The sequence below is a fragment of the Mustela erminea genome, chromosome 7 (assembly GCF_009829155.1).
Source record: "Mustela erminea isolate mMusErm1 chromosome 7, mMusErm1.Pri, whole genome shotgun sequence".
NCBI classification, from domain to species: domain Eukaryota; kingdom Metazoa; phylum Chordata; class Mammalia; order Carnivora; family Mustelidae; genus Mustela; species Mustela erminea.
The window spans coordinates 115,419,662-115,442,566 of NC_045620.1; the positions used below are offsets into that span (position 1 = coordinate 115,419,662).

The 22,905-nt window shown below is 34.2% G+C and overlaps 1 protein-coding gene across 3 annotated transcripts in view; it reads right to left on the reverse strand.

Moving 5' to 3' along the window:
* STRN (striatin) overlaps positions 1-22,905 on the reverse strand; it is a 102,521-nt gene that overhangs the window by 29,769 nt on the left and 49,847 nt on the right. For 2 of the 3 annotated variants that reach the window (XM_032353006.1, XM_032353005.1), the window contains exons 4-10: positions 18,545-18,623; positions 15,237-15,404; positions 13,155-13,290; positions 7,582-7,717; positions 3,882-3,992; positions 1,710-1,796; positions 1,097-1,240 (exon numbers count right to left, since the gene is read on the reverse strand). In XM_032353006.1, the coding sequence (XP_032208897.1) occupies positions 1,097-1,240; positions 1,710-1,796; positions 3,882-3,992; positions 7,582-7,717; positions 13,155-13,290; positions 15,237-15,404; positions 18,545-18,623 (861 nt within the window). The remainder of the gene's footprint in view (positions 1-1,096; positions 1,241-1,709; positions 1,797-3,881; positions 3,993-7,581; positions 7,718-13,154; positions 13,291-15,236; positions 15,405-18,544; positions 18,624-22,905) is intronic. The other variant, XM_032353007.1, reaches the window with a different exon arrangement.

Below are 22,905 nucleotides of genomic sequence, written 5' to 3' on the forward strand. Positions count from 1 at the left end.
TTTCATGTCATACTGGATTTTCAGTTACTGTAAATATATATATTACAATCAATTTCTACCTACAGGAATTTAACACATTTATAAACACATAAATCAGAACTTATATCTAAAAGACAGAAAGAACAGTATTTATATACCATAAGATGGTGCTATAAAAAACCAGGAACCTAAATTTTCAACAGGGAAACAGTTAAGTATCAAGTCTAAAATATAATATGTAATCTTGAAGTTATAATTATGGAAGTTATTTTTGTGGCTTTATGTTAAGTGAATAAAACAAAATGGAATAATTCTACTTGGGGACTTTGTAAAAAAATATATATATATATGCATTTGGACAAGGACTAAAGGGAACAAAGTAAAAACAGAACATGCAACTAGACTTCTGGTGTCTTTTTTCCCTTTTTCATTTATCAGTGACAAATTGCTTAAATAAAACATCTAAAAATATTTATATGAGTCTCGAAGTAAACATTTACTACCTATTTATGGTTTTGTATATAAGTACAAAAAATACAAAGTAAAGTAAAAAGTAAAAGTATGAAGTAAACATTTACTACCTATTTATGTTAATTTTCTCACTATGGCAATAGGATAAATAAAACAGCCTGTGTATACAAAATACATGGCTTCTGTGGAGCCTTGGGATGTCCTAAACTAGAATTTAGAGTTGGTCTTTAAATTTATGCACCCTTTCTCAAGTCTGAAAGATTGAAGTTGGAATCAAACCCCCTCAAATGTAAGAGAGCCTACATTTGGGGATACTATGTAGATCAAACATCTGTAAAATAAAATTCTTTCCTTAGAGAGTCCTTCCAAATAACTGAACTTAGAGAGATACATATATATAAAATCCCCATATTTTTTGTGCTCCAGAGTGTCCTTTTTTCCCCCCCAGAGGAGAGAGAGAAGGGGGGCCAAGGGAGAGGGAGAGAGAGAGAATCCCAAGACTCCCAAGAGAATTCATGTTGGGTGTGGAGCCTACCACAGGTGGGACTCAATCTCACAACCCTGAGATCATAACCTACGCTAAAATCAAGAGTCGAACTTAACTGACTGAGCCATCAAGACACCCGGAGAGGTCTTACATACTTACCTTCATCCGCCCTATTTATTTCATGTTCAGGAAGCCTGGAGCTGGTGGGTCTGGAAGGTGAACCCACAGATGGCTGCAATGAGGGAAGTTCATCAACATCTCTCAAATTAGCAAGCATATCTTGTAGTTTTGACCTATTGGGCCCTGGCCCAAAAACAGGGAGGAAGAGAACAAAAAAGAAGAGAATTATTCAACTGCATCAAAATGGTGCCATAAACCTTATTCACATCTACCTACATTCACCTTTAAAACTGCCCTACTAAAAACACTAAAAAATAAATTATTTTTCCAAGTTTTCAAATTACTTTAAAAGTTTATTTCTTGAGAAGAATTATGTTTTACATCTATTTTAAAAAATTAAGCTAATGGAATGGTATTGCTATTTGCATGAAAAATAATGTTCATGTCCAATTTGGACCATTAAAAATACTACTACTCTATAATCCTTGTATATTACTCGAATTGCAGACAGATACCATGGATTGTGAAGCTACTGTGTATTGAATTAAACAATAACATCCCTTTTGTCTGTTTATGTTAAGTTGCATTCATTGCGTTACATCCTGAAACTATGGTACCCGAGGCGAAGTCTCGTGCCCTACTGATTACTTACCTGAGCTTTGGTTCTTCATTCTCCCACATCCCTGTTTTGACTGTTTTATATAGGATAGAGGCTGAAACAGATCTTCGGTAGTTTTTCCTGTTACAAGTTTAATTAAGAATGGGAAAATCTTACCCATAGTCCATTATGTTTTTTTTCCTATACCAGCAAAGAATACAACTACTTTTAAGCAATTTTAACTAATACCTAGAAATATATTTCAAGACAATATGATTGGCGTACACAATTTGACTGGAAATATTGCTACTAGATCTTATCAAAAGGACTCAAACTTTTCCAATGAGTAATTTTTAATTCAATTAAAAATATATTTATGGTGGTTTATAAATCCATGTTTCATATATCAAGTCAGAGCTTTGCTCCAGCTCTGTTTTTATTACGTCTTCACTTGTTCCCAGATCACCATTTTATTAAGGCAGTATGAACTGACAGTGATAAACAAAATGTGCTCAGCCTCATTCTCCAGTCCTTCTATCCTCAATGAAACATTAAAATTTCTCTCCCTGCAGTCATTTTTCTCCCTCATACAACAAAACTATGTGCTATATGTCTGCAAAGTGGTCATAATCCCTAGTCAAGAAATACAATAGCTTCCATTAGTAGGAATATTGGTCCAGTCAAATGGTGCCATTTTAGATCTTAAGTGCTAAATTCCAACTACAGCAATGCCTTGATATTTGACAAGAACTGAATAATCAATACAATAGTAGGTGGAATCTACATAAGACCTAGATACCCTTCCAGTCGAGAGATGTTTTACATTTGAAGACATTCATTCCTGCAGCATAAGGACTTAAAGAAATATCAACATTAAGTCAATCTGAAAATTAAAATATTCTCCTTTCTCATTTACGATATTTGCATTAAAATTCCAGCATAACTCGTTTTGCCACGGTTCTGAAAAGTCACTAACTATAAAACCTTACTGTTTAAGATTAAAATTTTTATCCATACATTTGGAGAAAAGGTACAAAATGCTCTTATGTTTTAATATTAATCTTTCTCATTATGATTTAATTTATATTGAGGAGGCATCAAATAAGATCACCTCTCAGTCATGTAATAGTTGGTATAATGATAACATCAAAAATAGTCACTGACTTTTTACCCATTCAAGTTAAACACTTGTAACACCTAAGATATTTTAAATAAAGATTTAAATGTTTATTGGTAATGACTACACTACTTTTTCTAACTTCTAAATACATGTTTCACTAAACGGGATTTTAATCTTACTTTACTTAATCTTAATACTACTTTACTATCCCAAAGGAAGCAATTCTTTCTGCCATAAAAGGGAGACCCGTGTTCATATTGTCAATGAGAGTGGAAACACAAGGAGGTAGTTTAGCCTTCCTCTCCTAAAAAAGGTGTTTTAGATGGTTTTCAGGGATGCTTGAAAGACTTTGTATTTCCACCTTACATGCTTAATTAGTTCTACTGTTAAACTTAATAATCTGTATAATGAGTGTTTTATATGTGTGTGTGTGTGTGTGTGTGTGTGAGAATGAGTCACAGGGCTAGCAATTTAATTTTAGCTTCCATTTTTTGATACGGTAGACATCTTATTAAAAAGAAAAAAGCTAATTGGTAATATTACTATAAATGAAATTGGCCAAAATTCTTAAATAAATACTTTTAAAAGTTGTGTATTTGATTCTGTACCCTGTATAGCATATAGTGGTGAGAGCAAATGAACTGTAAGTTATGAATACATAGAATATTCAGGGGTAGAAATTAACTTTCTGTCTCCAAGTTCAAAAATAATATGCAATAATTTGGGTGGATTGCCAGAGGGTCATACTAGATAAGATTTAAAATTGTCAACAGTGAAAAATCATTGTGGTAATTAAGCATATATACTTTAAAAATGAAATTATCACTATGTTTTGAATATATAGTCCCACACTCTCATGAGGCTCTAGATGTATTACTGGGATATAGTATGATTCCATAATCATACACATGATTGTTTTTATTTTTTTAAGGTCATACTCAAATAGTTAACCATTTAATTTCAACCCCTGAGAGCAGGTGAAAAGGAAAGAGATCAGGAGCAGAAAAGAAAAAGAGTAAGTGGTTTTAGGAAAACATTGAAAAAAAAATTGGGGGATGTAAAAGAGGCAAGATTTATGATTTACAGATACAATGTTTTCCACTTACTCTTCACCCCCTTTTTCCCCTTTCTCTCCTTTTTGTATTGTTCCTTGAGTTTGGTAATTACTCCCTGGTCCACATTCCAGGCTTCAGGCATGAGACACTGGTCTTCCTTTTCTAAATAGAGTGAAACAAATGAAACAGCCTTTTTAAATAAGATATACTGTAGGTCAATTCACTGTTCTGTCACTGAATGATGTAACAACCATTTTCTTCACTGTATCACTAATATTAAAAAGTCATTGCTTATTCTAAGTCATACAAAATATAGTATCTAAGAAATGACAATTCAATTTCCTAGGTAATAAGAAATTTCTCTTGAAAGAGACATAGAAAAAAAAAAAAAACACCTAGAAGATTTGAGTGACTTTTAGTGAATTATGCCCAAAAACTCTAGAAGAAGCCCTCATTTTACAAGTAGGACTGACTCATAAAAAAAACATTTCTTATTGATTTATGTAATGAGAGATTATTACTAAGAGATTACACAAAATAGTTTTCATATTTTCATTATAAAAATTTTATATTTTTGGCATGTGTTCATCAACTAATGATTTTTTTCACAGCCTTATACATATAGCACTTTGTAAACTTAGCAATCAACCTTCATTCAAAATTTAAAGCAATTTAAATGATTTGTTAGTTTACAAATTCTTAAACAGGAAACAGCACTTAGTAAATTCAATCATTAATTTTCACTATTATAGGAGAAGAAAATTTAAAGAATGTGTTATATATTTTATATCAGTATAAAATTAATTATATACTATATAACATTATGTTTTAGCTCAGAAATCTCACTTGAACTCAAGACTCATATATCCAACTGCTTACTCTAAATTTCCATTAGAAAGTCTAACACATTGTCTCAAACTAAACCTGTAAAATCAAATTCCCAATCTTCCAAATCCAGTGTGTCATCATCCTTCCATTTGCTCAGACCAAAATCTCCCTTTTCTTTCATACTTCACATCAGGTATTTCAGAAAATACTGTTTTTCCTACCTTCAAAACACAGCCAGAATCTGACTATTTAGCACATATTCTACTCCTCTAATCACTCTGTCTCTTGCTAGAATTACTCCAATAATTGCCCTCTCTTCCCTCACACCAAGACTATTATCAACAATGGTGCTCTATGCAGTCTCTTCTTAATAAGCCAGAATGATGTTTTAATTCAAAGTCAGATCATGGCAAATTCTGCTCAAATTCCTCCCGTGGTTCTCCATCTCACCAGTGGCCTAAGGGCCCTGCATGATTTGGTCATTTCTTACCATATTCCCCCTAGAATCACTCTGCTCTAGCCATTCTGGTGTCCTTGAATTCCTCAAGCATATCAAGGCTGCTGCTGTTTGGAGGCATTTGCTGTGGCTTTCTTTTTCCTGAATATTCCTTCTCTAGATACCATACTGCTAACCCACCAAACAATTTTGAGTCTTTTGTCCAAATATTACCCCCTTTAATGGGACCTACCCCACTACAATTTTAAATTGTAATTTGTCTCCTCCACTTTACCCCAAACCCAGCACTCTCCACCCCCCTTACTCTGTTCTACTTTTTCTATTTTCCATAGCATTTATCACCTTCTGACATGCTCTATCATTTATGTTTTATTCTCTTAGTAAACTGTATGGACCAAGGGGTCCTGTGGATCCATATGGGTCTTCACCAAATGACTTGGCACATAGAAAGCACTTGATCAATATTTGTTAAATGACTGGAATAAACCAAAATGAATCAGAACAAATAGGAATTTATTTTTAATAAGTTAAACTTCAATCTACAGTTCAAAAAACTTAACTGGATCTCTGAAAAGATTAAACAATAAATTTAGAAGCTCAACATTTTTATAGCTCTAACTATAATCTATCAATAATAAAAATGGTCTCTAATTTCCCAGAAAAATCTAACAATTAAAAATGTTAATATTTCATCAATCAGGTCTTAATAATAAATTAAACCAGGTAGCTTTTGGATCCTACAGTGTCTTCAATTTTTTAAATTAAAAGTTAACCCTATTGTAATCTTCACTAGACTCACAACAGTAATGGAAGATCATGGAAGATGTGTGGTAAATCTATTTACTTGCCAGAAACTAAAAAGATTCTAAACCTAGGTATATTCACTCCATTTTTATGGGGGAAGAGGAGAAATAAATAAAGCACTTAAAACGTTTTAAATGTCCATTCAACTAAATAGGATTTGCGATCTAGTTCTTTTAATTGCTTAAGAGTGAAATTTTCTGAATAAAATTTTCTCAATAATTTTCTGGATAAAAACACACAAGGCTAAACTCTAATCAACTGAAAGATCCCATTCACTCATACTCAGAAATACCCAGTACACTACTAAAGAGTAAGACTGCTCAAAGATGGAGACAATTCACTCATGTTTTCACCAGTAACTTCATAGGAGGTTAGATTAATTAAAACGTACACACATGTATCATATAATGCTCTGGGCCAAGACTCACACTATAAAGAAAAGGATGTGACACAAGAAATAATGCAGCTGTCTTTGGAGAGAAATGAATCACAAAACTCTTGCAATAAGACTGGCAATGAAAAAGCCAACTATTATTTATGCAGATGTATGACTCCTCAGAGAAAGACTTCTGTGTAGACAGTGGATCTAGCTATACTGGTAGAACTCGTGCCTAAAATATCTGAATAAACTGATATAATAAACTCAGTAGTAACAACAGAGAAAAGAGACTTTACTTCAATTTCCCCTTGGTTTCCAAACTGCTCCATTGCAAAAAAAAAAAAAAAAAAATTAGTCATTTTATAGCCATTATATATTTCAATGACTAATTAACCCATATAATCATTACCTTCAGATATTTGCCACAAAAAAGGAAAAGAAGTGGCATCATAAGAGTTCTTGAAGGTAAAGACTCAAGGGAAGTCCCCAATTTAAAACTAGGATAGACACTGATTCTCTAACCCTATTTGTCTTTCAAGTACATAAAACTGCAACTGAGTGTCTCCCAGAATTTTAACCTCAACAGAAAATTTGTCTCATTCTCAATAACTATCTCTCTGTCTTCCTTACTCATGCTACATGCACCCACACCCGACAGAACTCATCGCTTTTGAAGAATTCATCACAATCCCACCTTACTGAAAGCAACATTTCATTTCCAAACCCAAAGAATAATCTATGCCTTAGAAGTCTTCCCCCAAATAACCTGTTTTACCTCATGAGACGTTTCAAATACTAAATTTGTTTAGAACAATTTGCACCAAAAAATTCTATGCTTTGCACAAACTGGTGAAGTCTGCCTAGACTGAATAACTACAGCTTTTAAATTTATACTTCTTTTTGCACAGAAGATGCCAGAGATGAATCTCTAAAAACTCTTCTATTACATTCTCAAACTCAATTTCCACAAAATCTAGATTTGCAAGTTCTAATATCTGGGCAGGAGACACAGAACATTCTGCATATGGATTCAAATTATTTTAATAGTATATTGCCTATATTTTTAAAAAAATGAGGTAACTAGTTGTACAACATTCTTTAAACATGTACACACAGACATCCACCCTGAATATAAGATGACAAGAGTAAAAAGTTCATAGGATGTTCAAAATTTCAACATTATAAGAAATTTACAGTGCTCTTCAAGATGCTGCCCTCCAAGTAAAACATTAGTTTCTTTCATTTACTTAATACCTCTGGATGGATCCAGTATGCTTCCTTACCCCATTCTGTTCCATCACCCGCACTTCTAGACTCATTGTCTCCTTCCTCTGATGTAACCAAGAAGTCAAACTCCTTTAGAGCTTCTTTTGTATCTCGATCTTCACTGCTATCAGGCAATGCTTTTTTCCTAACAATCTAATGAAAAAAACATTCTAAATTAAAATTTTAGGATATATTATGAAATTAATTTAAATAAAGGAAAACAGTATCCCTTTATCACTGAATAAGAAAACCCAATTATTGGTTTCTTCAGAAAGCATATCTTTGTTACGTTAAATAGCTATAATACTTAACCAATTCAATGTAAAACTGGTATCAATTTAAAAAGATATACATTACACATTTTAAAGTAAAAATTTAAACTTGGTTCAATGGTGGCTTGTTTTAAATAAGCTAATGGAATTATATGTTGAAAACACTGGAATATAAGCTAGATATTTAAGTTATAAATAGACAAAATATGTCCTTGATATACTACTGTACTAAGAGAACCACAACCATATTCCCCATTTCCTGGATGCAGTCTATGCCATGGGCAGACATTCTCATCTAACCAAAAAGAGAAACAATTCATAAAATACATTAGTTTCACAGAACATGACCATGATAAATGTTAACTCTACCACATAATTCCCGTAAAAAAATCTAAAATCATAAAACTACAAATTCAGAAATGCATGCCTCAAGTGTTAGAAAGTATGGTGTTAGAGGAGGAAAAAAAGTTTCCCGCAGTATTTCTACTGTTCCAACCTTGCATCATTTTTCTCTAGTAACTTACTATATATTCAATTTTTTTCTAAAATACTGATCTTTACAAGTTGGACTTGACTTAGACTTATTAGCAAATCTGATAAGGGTTGTTATGTATTTAGGAATATTCCTGGAATTACAAATTCAGTTGGAGGATTGAAATTTAGGCTTAATGTGTGCAGAGATAATCTTTGAGATCTATATATCAAAACTCTTCATCAATTATCTTTTTAGTCACCTCCACCACCAGAAACCCAAAGAATTGAGGATGAATGGTTTGCAGCTTCTTTTGATAAAATGGGCTCAATACCGCAGCTTCTCCGGGTCTCAGCTTCTTCACTTCGTGCAAAATGGAAATAGCAAGATCTAATCAAACTTTATTACTGGGCTATTGTGAGTGGATTAAAATTATAAGGTTTCAACAGGCTGATCAATAGGACAGAATACAGAGTCTAAAAACAGACTCTAAGAGATAACAAATACCTGATTTGTATGACCCTGTTCTCACACTCGTTCCTGGTATCACTTACCAATCACAGTACTTTTCATCTGAGATCAGATACAGCCTCAGAAATCTTTCTAGTGAAACAGTATGGAAGTTCCTCAAAAAGCTAAAAATAGAACTACCCTACAACCCAAAAATTGCACTACCAGGTATTTATCCAAAGAATACAAAAATGCTGATTCAAAGGAGCACATATACCCCAATATTTAGAGCAGCACTATGAACAGCAGCCACTTTATGGAAATAGCCCAAAGGTCCATTGACAAATGAATGGATAAAGAAGATGTGATACACACACACACACACACACACACACACACAAAGGAATACTACTCAGTCATCAAAAAATGAAATCTTGCCATTTGTAACATGGATGGAGTAGAGAATATAATGCTAAGTGAAATAAGTCAGTCAAAGACAAGTATCATATGATTTCATTCATTTGCGGAATTTAAGAAACAAAACAGATGGAGATAGGGAAAGGGAAGGAAAAATGAAATAAGATAAAAACAGAGAGGGAGGCAAACCATAAGAGACTCTTAACTATAGAGAACAAACGGAGGGTTGCTGGAGGGGAGGCAGGTGGGAGGATGGGCAAAATGGGTGACGGGCATTAAGGAGGACACTTGTAATGATGAGCACTAGGTATTAAATGTAAGCGACGAATCACTAAATTCTATTCCTGAAACCAATACTATATTATATATTAACTAACTTGAATTTAAATTAAAAACAAAATCCTTCTCAGTGTAGCACTCCAGGAAGCCACTATCAGCAGAAAGCTGGTACAGCAGATGAAACCTAATCTGCCTTCACTGTCCTGGTATATGTAAAAACTGAATAGGAGAAATCGAGGACTCTTTAATGCTGCTAGAATAACTGCTTTAACTACTTGGGAGTATTTCCCCTTATGTTTACAGCATATCCCAATCTCCCATCTAGCAAATCTATTAAACAAACATTAAAGCAAGACTATTTTGTCATACTGTGTACAGAAAACCCAGGTGAAGGTATATTCTTTTGTAACCAATGCTAATAATTTTTTCTAATCTTCCCTGGGCAGCCAAACTAAGGTAGAAAAGTATCTCTGAAGAGTTATACCAATAGAAGATGCTGACCTTCATTGTTCCACAAACACACTGTCTAATCCATCTTTCTTTTACCTTAGAGGCTTGATTTCGCCCTTACTCTAATCCTGATGGGACACCAGATATGACTTAGAGAAGCCGTCACCAACACCTTAAAGACAGAGAATTCTTTTTTTTTTTTTTTAAAGATTTTATTTATTTGCCAGAGAGAGAGAGAGAGAGTACACACAAGCAGGCAGAGAGGCAGACAGAGGCAGTGAGAGAAGCAGACTCCCCACCGAGCAAGTAGCCCGATGCGGGACTCGATCCCAGGACCTGGTATCATGACCTGAGCCAAAGGCAACGGCTTAACCAACTGAGCCACCCAGGCATCCCAAGATAGAGAATCCTTGTTCTCAATGCCTGGTGAAAAGGGAAGAGAAAATACAGAAGTAGCTGGAACCTTATATTGAAAAACTAAATGCATTTTACACATTCTAATTACTATGATATTAAGTCACAAAACTCACTCCTTTGGAAAAAATGTGTTTCTAGGTCTCTCCTCCATATAGCCTCATGAATGAAGATATGGCAAGTTGCAGGCCACTGTCTATCATGTCTCCCACTTAAATAAATTAAAACCCCTGTTTTTTAATGGTTAGGCACAGAAGAAAAGTGTGGTTACCAATGGAGAGTAGGATTAGTAAATGGGAAGGGGTAGGGTTTGTTGTAATAAGTACATATTACTTTTCCTTACATCTCGAGTTCCACTCCACTCCTACCTCTAATGAGTCTGGAAGTCAACTTAAGAATTACAGCAAACACAAAGAAGTTATAGGTTGCACAGGGTGCCATGAAGATTAGAAAGAGGGATAGATGGCCACTTTGAAACCATTAGAAGAAACATAACACAAACGGGGATAGGACTGTGACTAGCATAATAGTTAATGATTCCTAATCCCATTCCTTTTCTGGAGACGACATCTTGCTGGTGAAGTTATCCTTCAAACAATTTAAAGTTGATCATTTTTTATACACATGTATAATTTCAAGATCATTATTACACTTAACTAATGATACTATGGTGAGAATGCAAAACAATGATGGTAAAGAAAAATAAAATGAAGAGGTTGATTATGAGGAAGGAGGAGATAAAGAGGAGGCAAATGATCCAGAATGTAACCCAAAGAACAATCAAACGCCAGTAGAAGGTAAAGAACAAGAAGAGAGCATATGCGGCTACACACAAATTTACTAATAGCCTATGTTTCTGTATTTTCTTAGTTGAATCAACCAAACTATTTTAATTAAAGAAATAAAATAACAGTTTAAAAACCTGTTTGTTTTACTACACATTTTAATAGGATGATTTTCAGCCATTCTTTCTTTCTACAGCATTGCAATAAATCTTTTAAGTCATGCTTACTCTTTGCTACATAGAGTTAAACTGTGGAAGTCCTTTTGGTCTGCAGCTATTAGCCTGCAGCTGTGCAGATTAATGTGATATATCCTAAAAATCAACAAAGCTGTTACAAAGAAACCAATTATATGTTTAGAGATATTTTCTCCTGAAAAACTATAAGGATTTTTGAGTCAATGCTTAAACAGGTTTAAGTATGTTTCTATTAACTATGCCTTCAACTGCTTGGTCACAGAATTGCTATAATCCATACTAACTGTAAGACAGGATCTTTATGAATTTGATTACTCAAAAAGAAACCAGTTTATGCTTAGGAATATCTCTAAGACCATACTTAATATTTAAAGCATTATAATCAGTTAGCATTTACCACTGAGCTATGAATAAAGTATTTTGATGGGAAAATAAGATCTCAATGCAATGGGCCATAGAAATCACAAAGCAGTACAAAACTTCCAAATGAATAGGACAGAGAAAAGGTATCATACAAATTTAGGCATTTTCTTTTACTACAGTAAATTAAAACATATGCTATTACTACCTGTTTGGATAAAAAAAAAAAATTGGGGTGACTACTTGAAGTTCAAATAACATCCATGGCAAGGCTGTAACAGCAGAAACCCACTGCAGAGTGGCTCAGGGAAAACAATAATCTGGAAGTAATAATTTGAGTCTCTGGTGGAAGCAGAGGACAGAAAGGACAGAGAAGTTATACCCAGAAATCATTTATATCACTTTTAATATATAGCTTCTCATTTATTGCTGACAAAATCCTCTGAAGGTAAGATGGGTATTTATAATCCCCATTTCACAAACTAAAATAATAAGAAGCACAGATAAATTAGTGCCAGAACTGGGGCTTAAACCCAAAGCTTTCACATCTAGGCCCAGTCAGCTTCACTACCTTCCTTTCTTCCTTACTCTTCTTAAATAAACACAAAAGAGGAAATGTAAACATGTTCCTAGACAAAACAAAGCATGCCCTCATTTATTACTTAAAAAAGAGAGGAGGAGTGGGAAGGAAGAAGAAAGAGAAGAGAGGAAGAGGAGGAAAAAGGAGGTAGAAAAAAAAGAGAAAAAAGGAAAAAATAATAAAACCAGGAGGAACTGAAGGTGATGGAATGGAAAAGGGAAGAAAAGGAAGAAGAAGCAAGAGACACCTTTTATTCCAAGAAACTACCATGGGAAAGTCAATAAACCTATAAAGATTTAAACAAAACTACAGAGTAACTTTAAACAAGTTTGAAGAAATCTAATGGAACAGTTACTAAAAATTTGTAACATTTGTCTACCAAAGCAACCCAGACAAGAGAGACAAACTGCACCAATTAGAGGTGATGCCAATCACCATCAGGTACCATAATGGGTCTGTCAGTTCTATTGTCTTACAGCACCAATAACACTGCATTGTTATAACACAAAAATTCTTACCATATTCACCAACCCTATTGAACTAAAATGTTTAATGAGTTAACAAGTCAAAGAGTGAGGACCTTTAAAGATAGTTTAAAGTTTTGCAAGTAATCTCTCCCCAATGTGGGTTTGAACTCACAACCAAGAGCAAGAATCATGTTCTCTACGGACAGCCAGCGAGATGCCCCAGAGAGTAAGGACCTTTTAAGAGAAAACTGCCATCCTAAAAATATTATTGAATTTGAACTCAACACTAAAAACTCATAGATTAAATTTCTCCAAATTTGTGAAAAAAAGTTCAGGGTTTAGGCTGAAGCATATGGCTTTTTTAAAAAGTTTTTCTCACTTGCTTCTCACTTATTTTTCAAGTAAGCATAATGATCCCTAAAAATATTAATATCTATGTATCCGACTCACCGTTGAAGTATCAATGATGCTTTTCTCTCTTCCATCAATGTCATCATCTTCATCTTCATCACTGAAATCTGCAGCTGCACTTTCAAGGAATTTGAAATTATCCAGCACAGAGGCAGAATCTGTTAACTCGGATTTTCTGGTTTTAAAACATGTACACTTTGCTCAGTTAGTTTATTAAACTCAGCATAAGAATCAATCCATATGTTGCACTAACTTCTGTTTACATTAACTATTTACATTAACTATTTACATTAACTATTAACTATTAACTATGATCCCTCAAATCATATTATGAACTACACAGATTCTTATCCATTATATTTCCATGCATTTTAATTGGCAAGCCACAATAGGAAGTGCTTACTCTTTTAAAAGTACTTCGCAATCCTATCTAGTTAGGTTAATGCGATATAAAGAATTCCCCCTCTGGACTCAATATACTTAAGTCAACTTTAATGTCTTTCTTTTTAAAAATATTTTTCTTATTACCTCTACTTCTTTTTTTTTCCTATTCTTTTCCTCTCTGCAACTCTTCCTCTAATATATAAATTTCTGAACTAAGAAAATAACTAATAGATATGTCAGTTTTCTCCAACACAATCTTATATTTCTATTGAACAGCTAAGGAGTTGAAAAAAAATGCACATAAAGTTACCAAAAAGAACTCAGTCAAATTAATATTACTACAGAACTTGATCCTGTTAATGAATAAACCATTAACCTTTTGAAATGACTGACTTTTCAAATACATATGATTTTAATTTAGTTCCCTCAAAATAAATTTAGTAAACAATTTCTTAATGGTCAGAACAGGATGATTTCTTTCCAGTTCATCAGGAAATGTTTTAGATAAGGCATATTTTTAAAGAAAATTTAGCCACAACTACAGAGAAAATTTCTAAAACAGATAAATCTTAAATTTCAAATCTGCTGAGAGCTATGTTTTTGGTGTTCCACCCTATTCCCTATCCCTACACAAATCAGATTCAGAATAATAGCCTTGTCAGTTTCCAAAGACGGGTCAAGGGCAAAATACAAGACAACTCGAGTGGTCTTTTCTGAATATCTTTATGACTTACAATAATACTTTAGGTAAAACTATAACCAGGCATAAAGCCTACATTGTCTATGCCTACACAAAGAAACAAACTAATCTTACATTTGTATAAATAAGTTAATGTAGTCTTAAATATTAATGAATATACTTAAGAAGGCTCCAGTAACACTTGTTTATAGAAGTATGTTTATAGGAGTCTGTCCTATTTTTGAATCTTTACCTAAATCCCACAATTTTAATGTTCCAAATAACAGAAATTATGTTCTCACTAGAAAATACAGAGAGTTCAATTAAAACCATTCTTATAGCCCAAACATGCAATAAAATGAAGCAAAACAATATTTAGACTTTCACAGAATCTTTGGCTTTTCATTTGCCAAAATTTTTTTCAATAAAGAATGTCCTTATTTAAATATCCATGTTCATTTTAAGCAGAATTATATGTAACTGTGTGACACATGATCCAAAAAGCAAAACAAAATATTTCAAACAGCTACTGAATTTTTCACACTTATTCTAGCAATTAAAAACATACACTTAAAATAGCTTTCCCAAAAAAAAGGTAGTTTTCAAAAGAAAGATGAGTTGTATTATTATTAAATAAACAAATGGCTAAGAAAACATTTACTTCTAAAAAATTTGAGGAATTTATAGGATTTCTAGGTCACCAGGAATGAAATTTCATTCTTACAAGATCTAAACTGATTCCCCAAAGATGATCTTTTGTGAAGTTCTAATAGTAAGTGACTGATGAGCTTCAAGATATTAAAATCTGTATTACACCTATAAATTTCAAGCAAATAAAAATATTTTTTAAATATTCTTAAAATAATCATAAATAACTCTAATCCCTATGGGTTATCTTCTACCAAATGAAATTACCTTTTTTTTAAAATTAAACTTTACAACAAGTTATTTCTGCAGCAGTATCTAAAATTCCAAGTATCACAAGTGTCTCCCATAAACCAAAATATTTAATAAGCACTAACATTTTAGCTAAAATGCTTTCTAGACAGAATACTTACCCAATCATTGCCGTCTCTTTAACTTCGGCCTCTGTGCCATTTATAACTGAATCCTGATTTTTGTCATCTTCCCTGTCAGTGACATCACTTGAAAAGCCCAACAAAGCTCGTACTCGTTTAGATTTCACATCTAGAATGGTATCTGTGTAACCCACCTCCTGTAGATACCTGTGTGTGAAGAAGATCCTTACAATTCAGTCATACTGGAATCAGTATTCTATAACTTAATATATAAATAAAAGTATTTCTTTAAATTCACTGCCTGCATAAGACTTAACAGTACAGTACTATGCTAGTAAGACTTGCTAATAAATAATCTTCCAGCTGCAGATGGAGCTGTCTCTTGCAGTACCAGCCTCTATGGTCACTGAAAAAAATCAAAGAACTATACAATACACCATTCATTACATTTACCATAAGAAGAAGCTGTTCCTTAATATACCTAATAGCGCATTCTTTCTTCTAGGAGGCAAACTCACTCTCAGATCCTTACAGTAGTAATTATTATAACCAGTAGTTTGTTTTTGTTTTGCTTTGTTTTGTTTTACATTTCTGATATAAAGTGTTATCGAATCAAGTGTTTGAGATCTATGGAGGGTATTTCTAGCTTATTTGGTTTCCTCCACAAAATACAGGAAGAGTATATTCCAAAGAGTCATTTCTACAGAAAGAAAGCTTTTATCCTGAGACAACTCTAAAATAAAAATAGCCCACAATTCAACTGTGGATGTGGGATGCCTGTGTGCACGTGGGGGTGTGTGTTACAGAGAGGCAGCAGCACAGAAAAAGAGAATAGGTTTGTACTAAGAACTAGATCTGGGTCTAAAGCCCATTTCTGCCGCTTTCTTCCTATGTGACTTTAATTTTCCTGAACCTCTTTTCTTCCCTCTAAAAACGACACACCTAGTACAGTGGGTGGCATACAGAAGGCACTTGATATCCATTAACAACAAAGATGTCCAAAAAAGACCAAAAGAAATATGAAAAAGGCAAATGTCATTACTAATGTCATTAACAAATGTGACAGACAAATATTAGGCATGAACCTGTAAGTAAGCAGCAAGTCTCTGAAATTAAACAGAAAACAAAGGTGGACAAGATACAACCAGTCTTAGGTCGGTTTATTTCAAGATCTGGTATTAATAGATTATAGCTCAAAGACATATTTCACAAAGATATGTGGCCAAAATGAAGTAAATATAACTTACCAAATCAAGATATTCATTTTTCAATACCATCTGATATTTACAGAAAGGTTTTGATTAAAATGTGGGATAATAAATGTTTAACTTTCTTGAATTTAATCAGCTCTTCTTAAAAACCAATAGAAAGGTGCTATGTTTTTCTGTTCTAAATATTTGATACATACCTTTCTCTGGCAACAAAATCACACTACAGGTAACTGTTTCAAAGACTGCTCTTTCCATAGGTAAGTTGGCTTTACTATGTAGTTACTTCCTTATTCACTGATAAAATGTCATCTTAAAAGGGGCAGATCCGGGGCACCTGGGTGGCTCAGTGGGTTAAGCCTCTGCCTTCAGCTCAGGTCATGATCTCAGGGTCCTTGGATGGAGCCCCACATGGGGCTCTCTGCTCAGCGGGGAGCCTGCTTCCTCCTCTCTCTCTGCCTGCCTCTCTGCCTACTTGTGATCTCTCTCTCTCTGTGTCAAATAAATAAAATCTTTAAAAAAAAAAAAAAGGGGGGGCAGATCCATTCTTCTAGCTGTCCAGTTTTCCCAGCACCATTTATTGAAGAGACTGTCTTTTTTTTTTTTTTTTAAAGATTTTATTTATTTATTTGACAGAGAGAAATCACAAGTAGATGGAGAGGCAGGCAGAGAGAGAGAGAGGGAAGCAGGCTCTCTGCTGAGCAGAGAGCCCGATGTGGGACTCGATCCCAGGACTCCGAGATCATGACCTGAGCCGAAGGCAGCGGCTTAACCCACTGAGCCACCCAGGCGCCCCAGAGACTGTCTTTTTTCCACTGTATATTTTTTCCTGTTTTGTCGAAGATTAATTGACCGTAGAGTTGAGGGTCCATATCTGGGCTCTCTACTCTGTTCCACTGGTCTATGTGTCTGTTTTTATGCTAGTACCATGCTGTCTCGGTGATCACAGCTTTGTAATAAAGCTTGAAATCAGGTAACGTGATGCCCCCATCTTTATTTAAAAGGGGCAGATCATGAGTCTTTTAAAGTTTCTGAAATTATCTCTCAGAAAGTTTACTACGATAACTACTCCCCATAAAAAAGAAAATGAGCACTTTAAAAACACATTTATGAAAGAAAAATGTATACATCATATTTAAGAACAAGGTGAGGGCACTATGAAAACCACTTATTAAATGTTAGTGAATTCTCATTTTTTTCTAACTTTAAATAGATACCAAATACATAAAAGGAGACATTTTAATATTCTTTTCCCATTAGTCCAAAGGAATGGCTAGCACAAATCCACTCTGGAAACCGTTAGTATAGACTACTCACAGGAAACTCAAAAACATGTAAGTAAATTTCATTTTAATGAACCACAAATCAGAATACCAATTTCAAATGTGATATGCAAGGCAATGGCAGTGAGCTGGTTAAGTGGCTTATAGCCTACCATCTGACATCTGAACCTCATTCCAACTCTGTTCCCTCTTTATAGTCTCAAATACACATTTTATAGGAGAAAGTATATGTTAGTGCAAATTAAGGAAATTTAAAAAGTTCTTCAATCTATTTAAAATAGGAAGTTTAAAAGCAACACAAAATACATCTAAATATAGATTAGATTTAAATCAAGACATAATGTATATTTGGGTATAAAAGATGCAAAAAGTAACAATTTTATTTATTTATTTGAGAGAGAGAGATAGAATACAGAAGCAGGAGAAGGGAAGGTAGAGGGAGAAGCAGGCTCTCTGCTGAGGAGGGAACGCAACAAGGGGCTCCATCAATCCCAGAATCCTGGGATCATGATCTGAGCTGGAAGCAGACACTTAACCGACTGAGCCACCAAGGTGCCCCTAGAATGCTTTCAAATGTAAATATAAGTGTATATTAAAATTTAGAAGCTTAAAGGTATACTCTAAGCTAAAATTATAAAAGAATTTATTTTTGGTAATTCTTATTAATATTTAATGAAAAATAAAATCTGCAGGGGGATAAATGCTTACTATGAAAAAGGAACAAAAATTCAATTAAGCTTTTTCATAGCAGCAGTCTAATAAGAAGAGATAAAATTACTGAATTGAAAATGCAAAAAAAACACATACATATCCTGATGAAAACATACTTTTTTCTGTTTGACCACAGGATACTTACTGTCTGAGTAGTTGTCGACCTTGTTTCCACATTAACTGGCTGTTTTGCTGTGGCTGTACCTCTGTTTCATTACCTTCATCTGGAAAACATTAAATCATAATAAAAGTGTCTTGTTTCATTCATTAGAGGGCATCTCAATTCATAAAATATGCCCAATAAAAATTTATAAGATTAAGAATATGCAAAACTACACTATAAGGTATATTTTAGGACAATATATATTTTTAAACTAATTTCCTTAACAAAAATAGTATCAATTCGTTATTGCTACTAGACTCCCCTGAGCACTAGCAGAACTAAAATAAAGACATTTTCCCAATCTCTACTAGCCTGAGAATTTTCATCCAGGACAAAGACCTATTCAAATCAAGTCACACGGTAAGAGTCAAATGAAAGTATTATGGAGCACCACATCAGAGCTAGAACAAAGCATTCAGGAATGATGACAGAAAAGTCAGTCTGGTAAAGAGTAGATAGGGAAAAAATAATTTCAATCCAAATCTATTTCCTTCACTAGTTATTAAATGAAAACTTCAAATATTCTTTTGAAGACATCCTTTCAATGAAAACCACCTAAGTCTTATAAAGCTTAAATTCATCATTCAGTAGAAAGTGAACGCTTTCAAGAAGATAGTAAAATAAAAAGAGCCTTCTGTGATAAATCTGGACTACAGAATTTCCAAACTATACTCTGACTCAACTTTAAAAATACAAAAAATTCTCACTTTCTATCAGCTCTCAATTAAACTGTAAGAAACTGTTATCTTTTACAGAGTTTTATTCACTGGAGATGTAAGAGAGACTGAGAAAATTTATTTTATGATATTTGATGTTAAGCATTTACTATGTTCCAGATGCTGTGTTAAAAACACATTCATTATCTCCTTTAATCTTTACAACCTGAAAAGATAAGTGTTATTACTATCCCCATTTTAAAGATGAAAAAGATGAGTTTTACAAGTTAACTGTATGATTTCCAATTAAGTGCTGAAATCATGTCTGAGTCCAGCGCTCACGTTTCCCTCTACATGCTATCACTACAATGATAAAAAATTAAAGAAATATATAAATAAGAATTAGATTTTCCATTTTCAATTTTCCTCCTAAAATAATCAGGCCAAGCTCTGTGATACACCAAAGAAACATTAAGAGAAGGAAGGGAAAAATAAAGGAGGGGAGTGGTTGGAGCGGGAGATGAACCATGAGAGACTGTGGACTCCAGGAAACAGACTGAGGGTTTCAGAGGAGAGAGGGATGGGGGGATGGGTTGGCTTAGTGATGGGTATTAAGGAGAGCACGTATTGAAATGAAGCACTGGGTGTTATATGCAAATAACGAATCATGGAACACTACGTCAAAAACTAATGAAGTATTGTACAGTGACTAACATAACATTAAAAATAAAGAAAGAAAGAAAAGAAAAAGAAACAGCAGTAGACCAGACTGCGGCAAGAAGATTAAGTTACCTCAAAAAGGTAGATTACTTTGGGATGACCTCAGAGGGTATACTTTTAAAAAAAGGGCAAAAATGATGTCCCCATACTAAGGAAAAACAACGCACATATTGTTTCCACTGACCCACAAATTCAAGAACTATGGTTCACAAATGGTTCCACACATTCAGGAATATACTACAGTATGTTCTAATAGATCTTAAGTCAAGTAAGCTATACTTGCCAAGTAAATACTTATAGTGGCATTCCAAAAGACTAAAAATTTCATATGTGAAGGAACTTTTGAGGTCATCTAATTTCCCATCAGTACAGGCCTCTCTAAGCCACCCTCAGAAGTACTCCACTGCCTGTGCCTACTTTGGCAGCTAGTGATGTTACCAGAGTACAACACATACACTCAATGAAATACTATTTACAAGGAATTATCTACAGATACGCAGCAACAGGAACGAATCTCAAATGCATTATGCTAAGTGAGCAAAGCTAGAATCAGAAGGCTATATTCTGCATGATTCTGGAATTCATATGACTTTCTAGAAAAGGCAAAACTATAAGAACATAAAACAGATGAGTGGCTGCCACGGGATTAGACTGGTGGCAAAGGGGCTGACTACAAAGGGTAGTAGTAACAAGATTATATGCTTTTGCGAAAACACTAAAAAAGTGAATTTTACTTATGTGAATACTATCTTAATAAAAAATAAATTAAGCCTATAAGAATGCATCTTCACCCTCTTTAAAAGTATATTCATGCACTGAGATAGATTTCTGACTCCCTGTTACATGTTTTTTTTAAAAAGTCTAAAGAGAAAAAAAAAACTCTTATACATGTGAACTTGATTTTCCCCACATTTCCTTATCCAAGCTAAAATTCACAGTTCTCTCAATCAACTATCAGATTCATTCTCACTTTATCAAGTTAAAAAAAATGGCATCAAACAAAAGGGAGGATTTTAAAGTTGGTAAGAGTTGAACTGCTTGGTAATATAAAAGTAGTTGACTGATACTTCCAGTCAAGTTGGAAGTAACAGGGATCCAATTCACCCTGAAACAAAATAGATGAAATCATGGTTAAGACCTGCTGTCAGGCAACAAAGGACAATGATCCCTGAGAAAAAGGAAGCACACAGCACACTGATTATTCCAGCTTACCACCCTGACAGAGTTTCTAGATTGTGGCATACAAACACAGTATCTGAGGAAATAATGGCTGAAAAATTCAGTAATTCATGAAAACTATAAATCCACAGATCTAAGAGACTCAATGAACCCCAAGCACAAGAAAACACTGGAAAGGGGGACACATGGGAACTACACCAAAACACACGATAATGAAATTGCTTAAAACCAATGACAAAATAAAAAATCTTAAAAGTGCCAGAGAAAAAGGTCATGTTCTGCCTACAGAAGAATGGAGATAAACTTAATAGAAGATCTCTCATCAGAAACAATGGAAGCAAGCAAAAGAAAGACTTTCAGACACACAAAGGCTGAAAGAATTCACCGGCAGCAGCCCATATTATAGGATATATAAAAGTCCTTGAGGTAGATGGACCGTGACATCAGAAAATATAGATCCACACAAAGAATGATGAGCACTGGAAATATATACTGTTTAGATTGTTTAAATCTCTTTAAGAGAATTGACTGTTTAACAAAAATAATAATGTAGGGACGCCTGGGTGGCACAGTAGGTTAAGCGGCTGCCTTCGGCTCAGGTCAGGATCCCAGCATCCTGGGATCAAGTCCCACATCGGGCTCCTTGCTCAGCGGGGAGCCTGCTTCTCCCTCTGCCTCTGCCTGCCACTCTGTCTGCCTGTGTTCACTCTGAGAAATAAATACATAATATCTTAAAAAAATAATAATAATAATGTAGTGTGTGACTTACAACATAATAGAAGCAAAATAATGTGAAAACAACTGCCAAAGAGAGATGGAAATCCATATTTACAAGGCTCTCATACTATAAGTGGTATATTGTCACTTAAAGACACACTGCACCAAGTTAAAAAAAAAGTATACTGTAAACCCTAAGGCAACCACCGAAATAACAAAGAGTTACAGCTAGTAAGTCAGCAAGAGATAAAATAGAATAATTAAAAAAAAAAACCAATAACTATATTATCCCAAAGAAATCCAGGAGAGGAAAAGGTATCAAAGAACAGACTGAACAAACAGAAAACAAACAGCAAGATGGGTAGCTTTAAATCTAACCATATAAATAGTCACATGAAAAGTAAATGGTCTAAACATCTCAAATAAAAGACAGAATTTGTCACTCTGGATAAAAATACTCATTTTTATTATGTACCTGGCTTCTAATATTAAATAAAAGAAGCTAAAATATGGAAGATAAATAGATTTTAACATAACCTGGGGTAAAATTTCCTAGGGTAGAGGGGGGAGAAAAAGTTAGAAGGGAAATTAATTTTATTGTGAAAATTGTCTCAGAAAATGACTGGATTATCAGTTTAAAAAGAAATACTGTAAATGGATAAAAGAGCAAAGACTAGAAGAATTCCTGCTTCTTTAAAGTGTACCCTGCTTGGATACACCACCTTCTACCCTCTCCTAGTCACTGTCCTCATCACTGCCACCCACAAATCCCTCAATAACGCTTGGAACCAGGCTTACATGCCTCCTCTGCAACCAAACGTTTACCTCATCTTAAGCAAAGTTAATATTCATGTGGGTGATCCACTTCAGCCTCCCCACAACCACCACCCTCTCTAGCTGTCATACCTTAGATCCTGTCACTATGAAGAACAGGCACAGATACAAACTCCTTCTCTGAGCATTTTCTGCAGGCTCATATTCCCACCTCACCAGTCCTTCCTTAGCTGGAACCTTAGACCAGGGGCCAGCAAATTACAAGCTGCAAGTCAAATGTGGCCTGCCGTACTCATT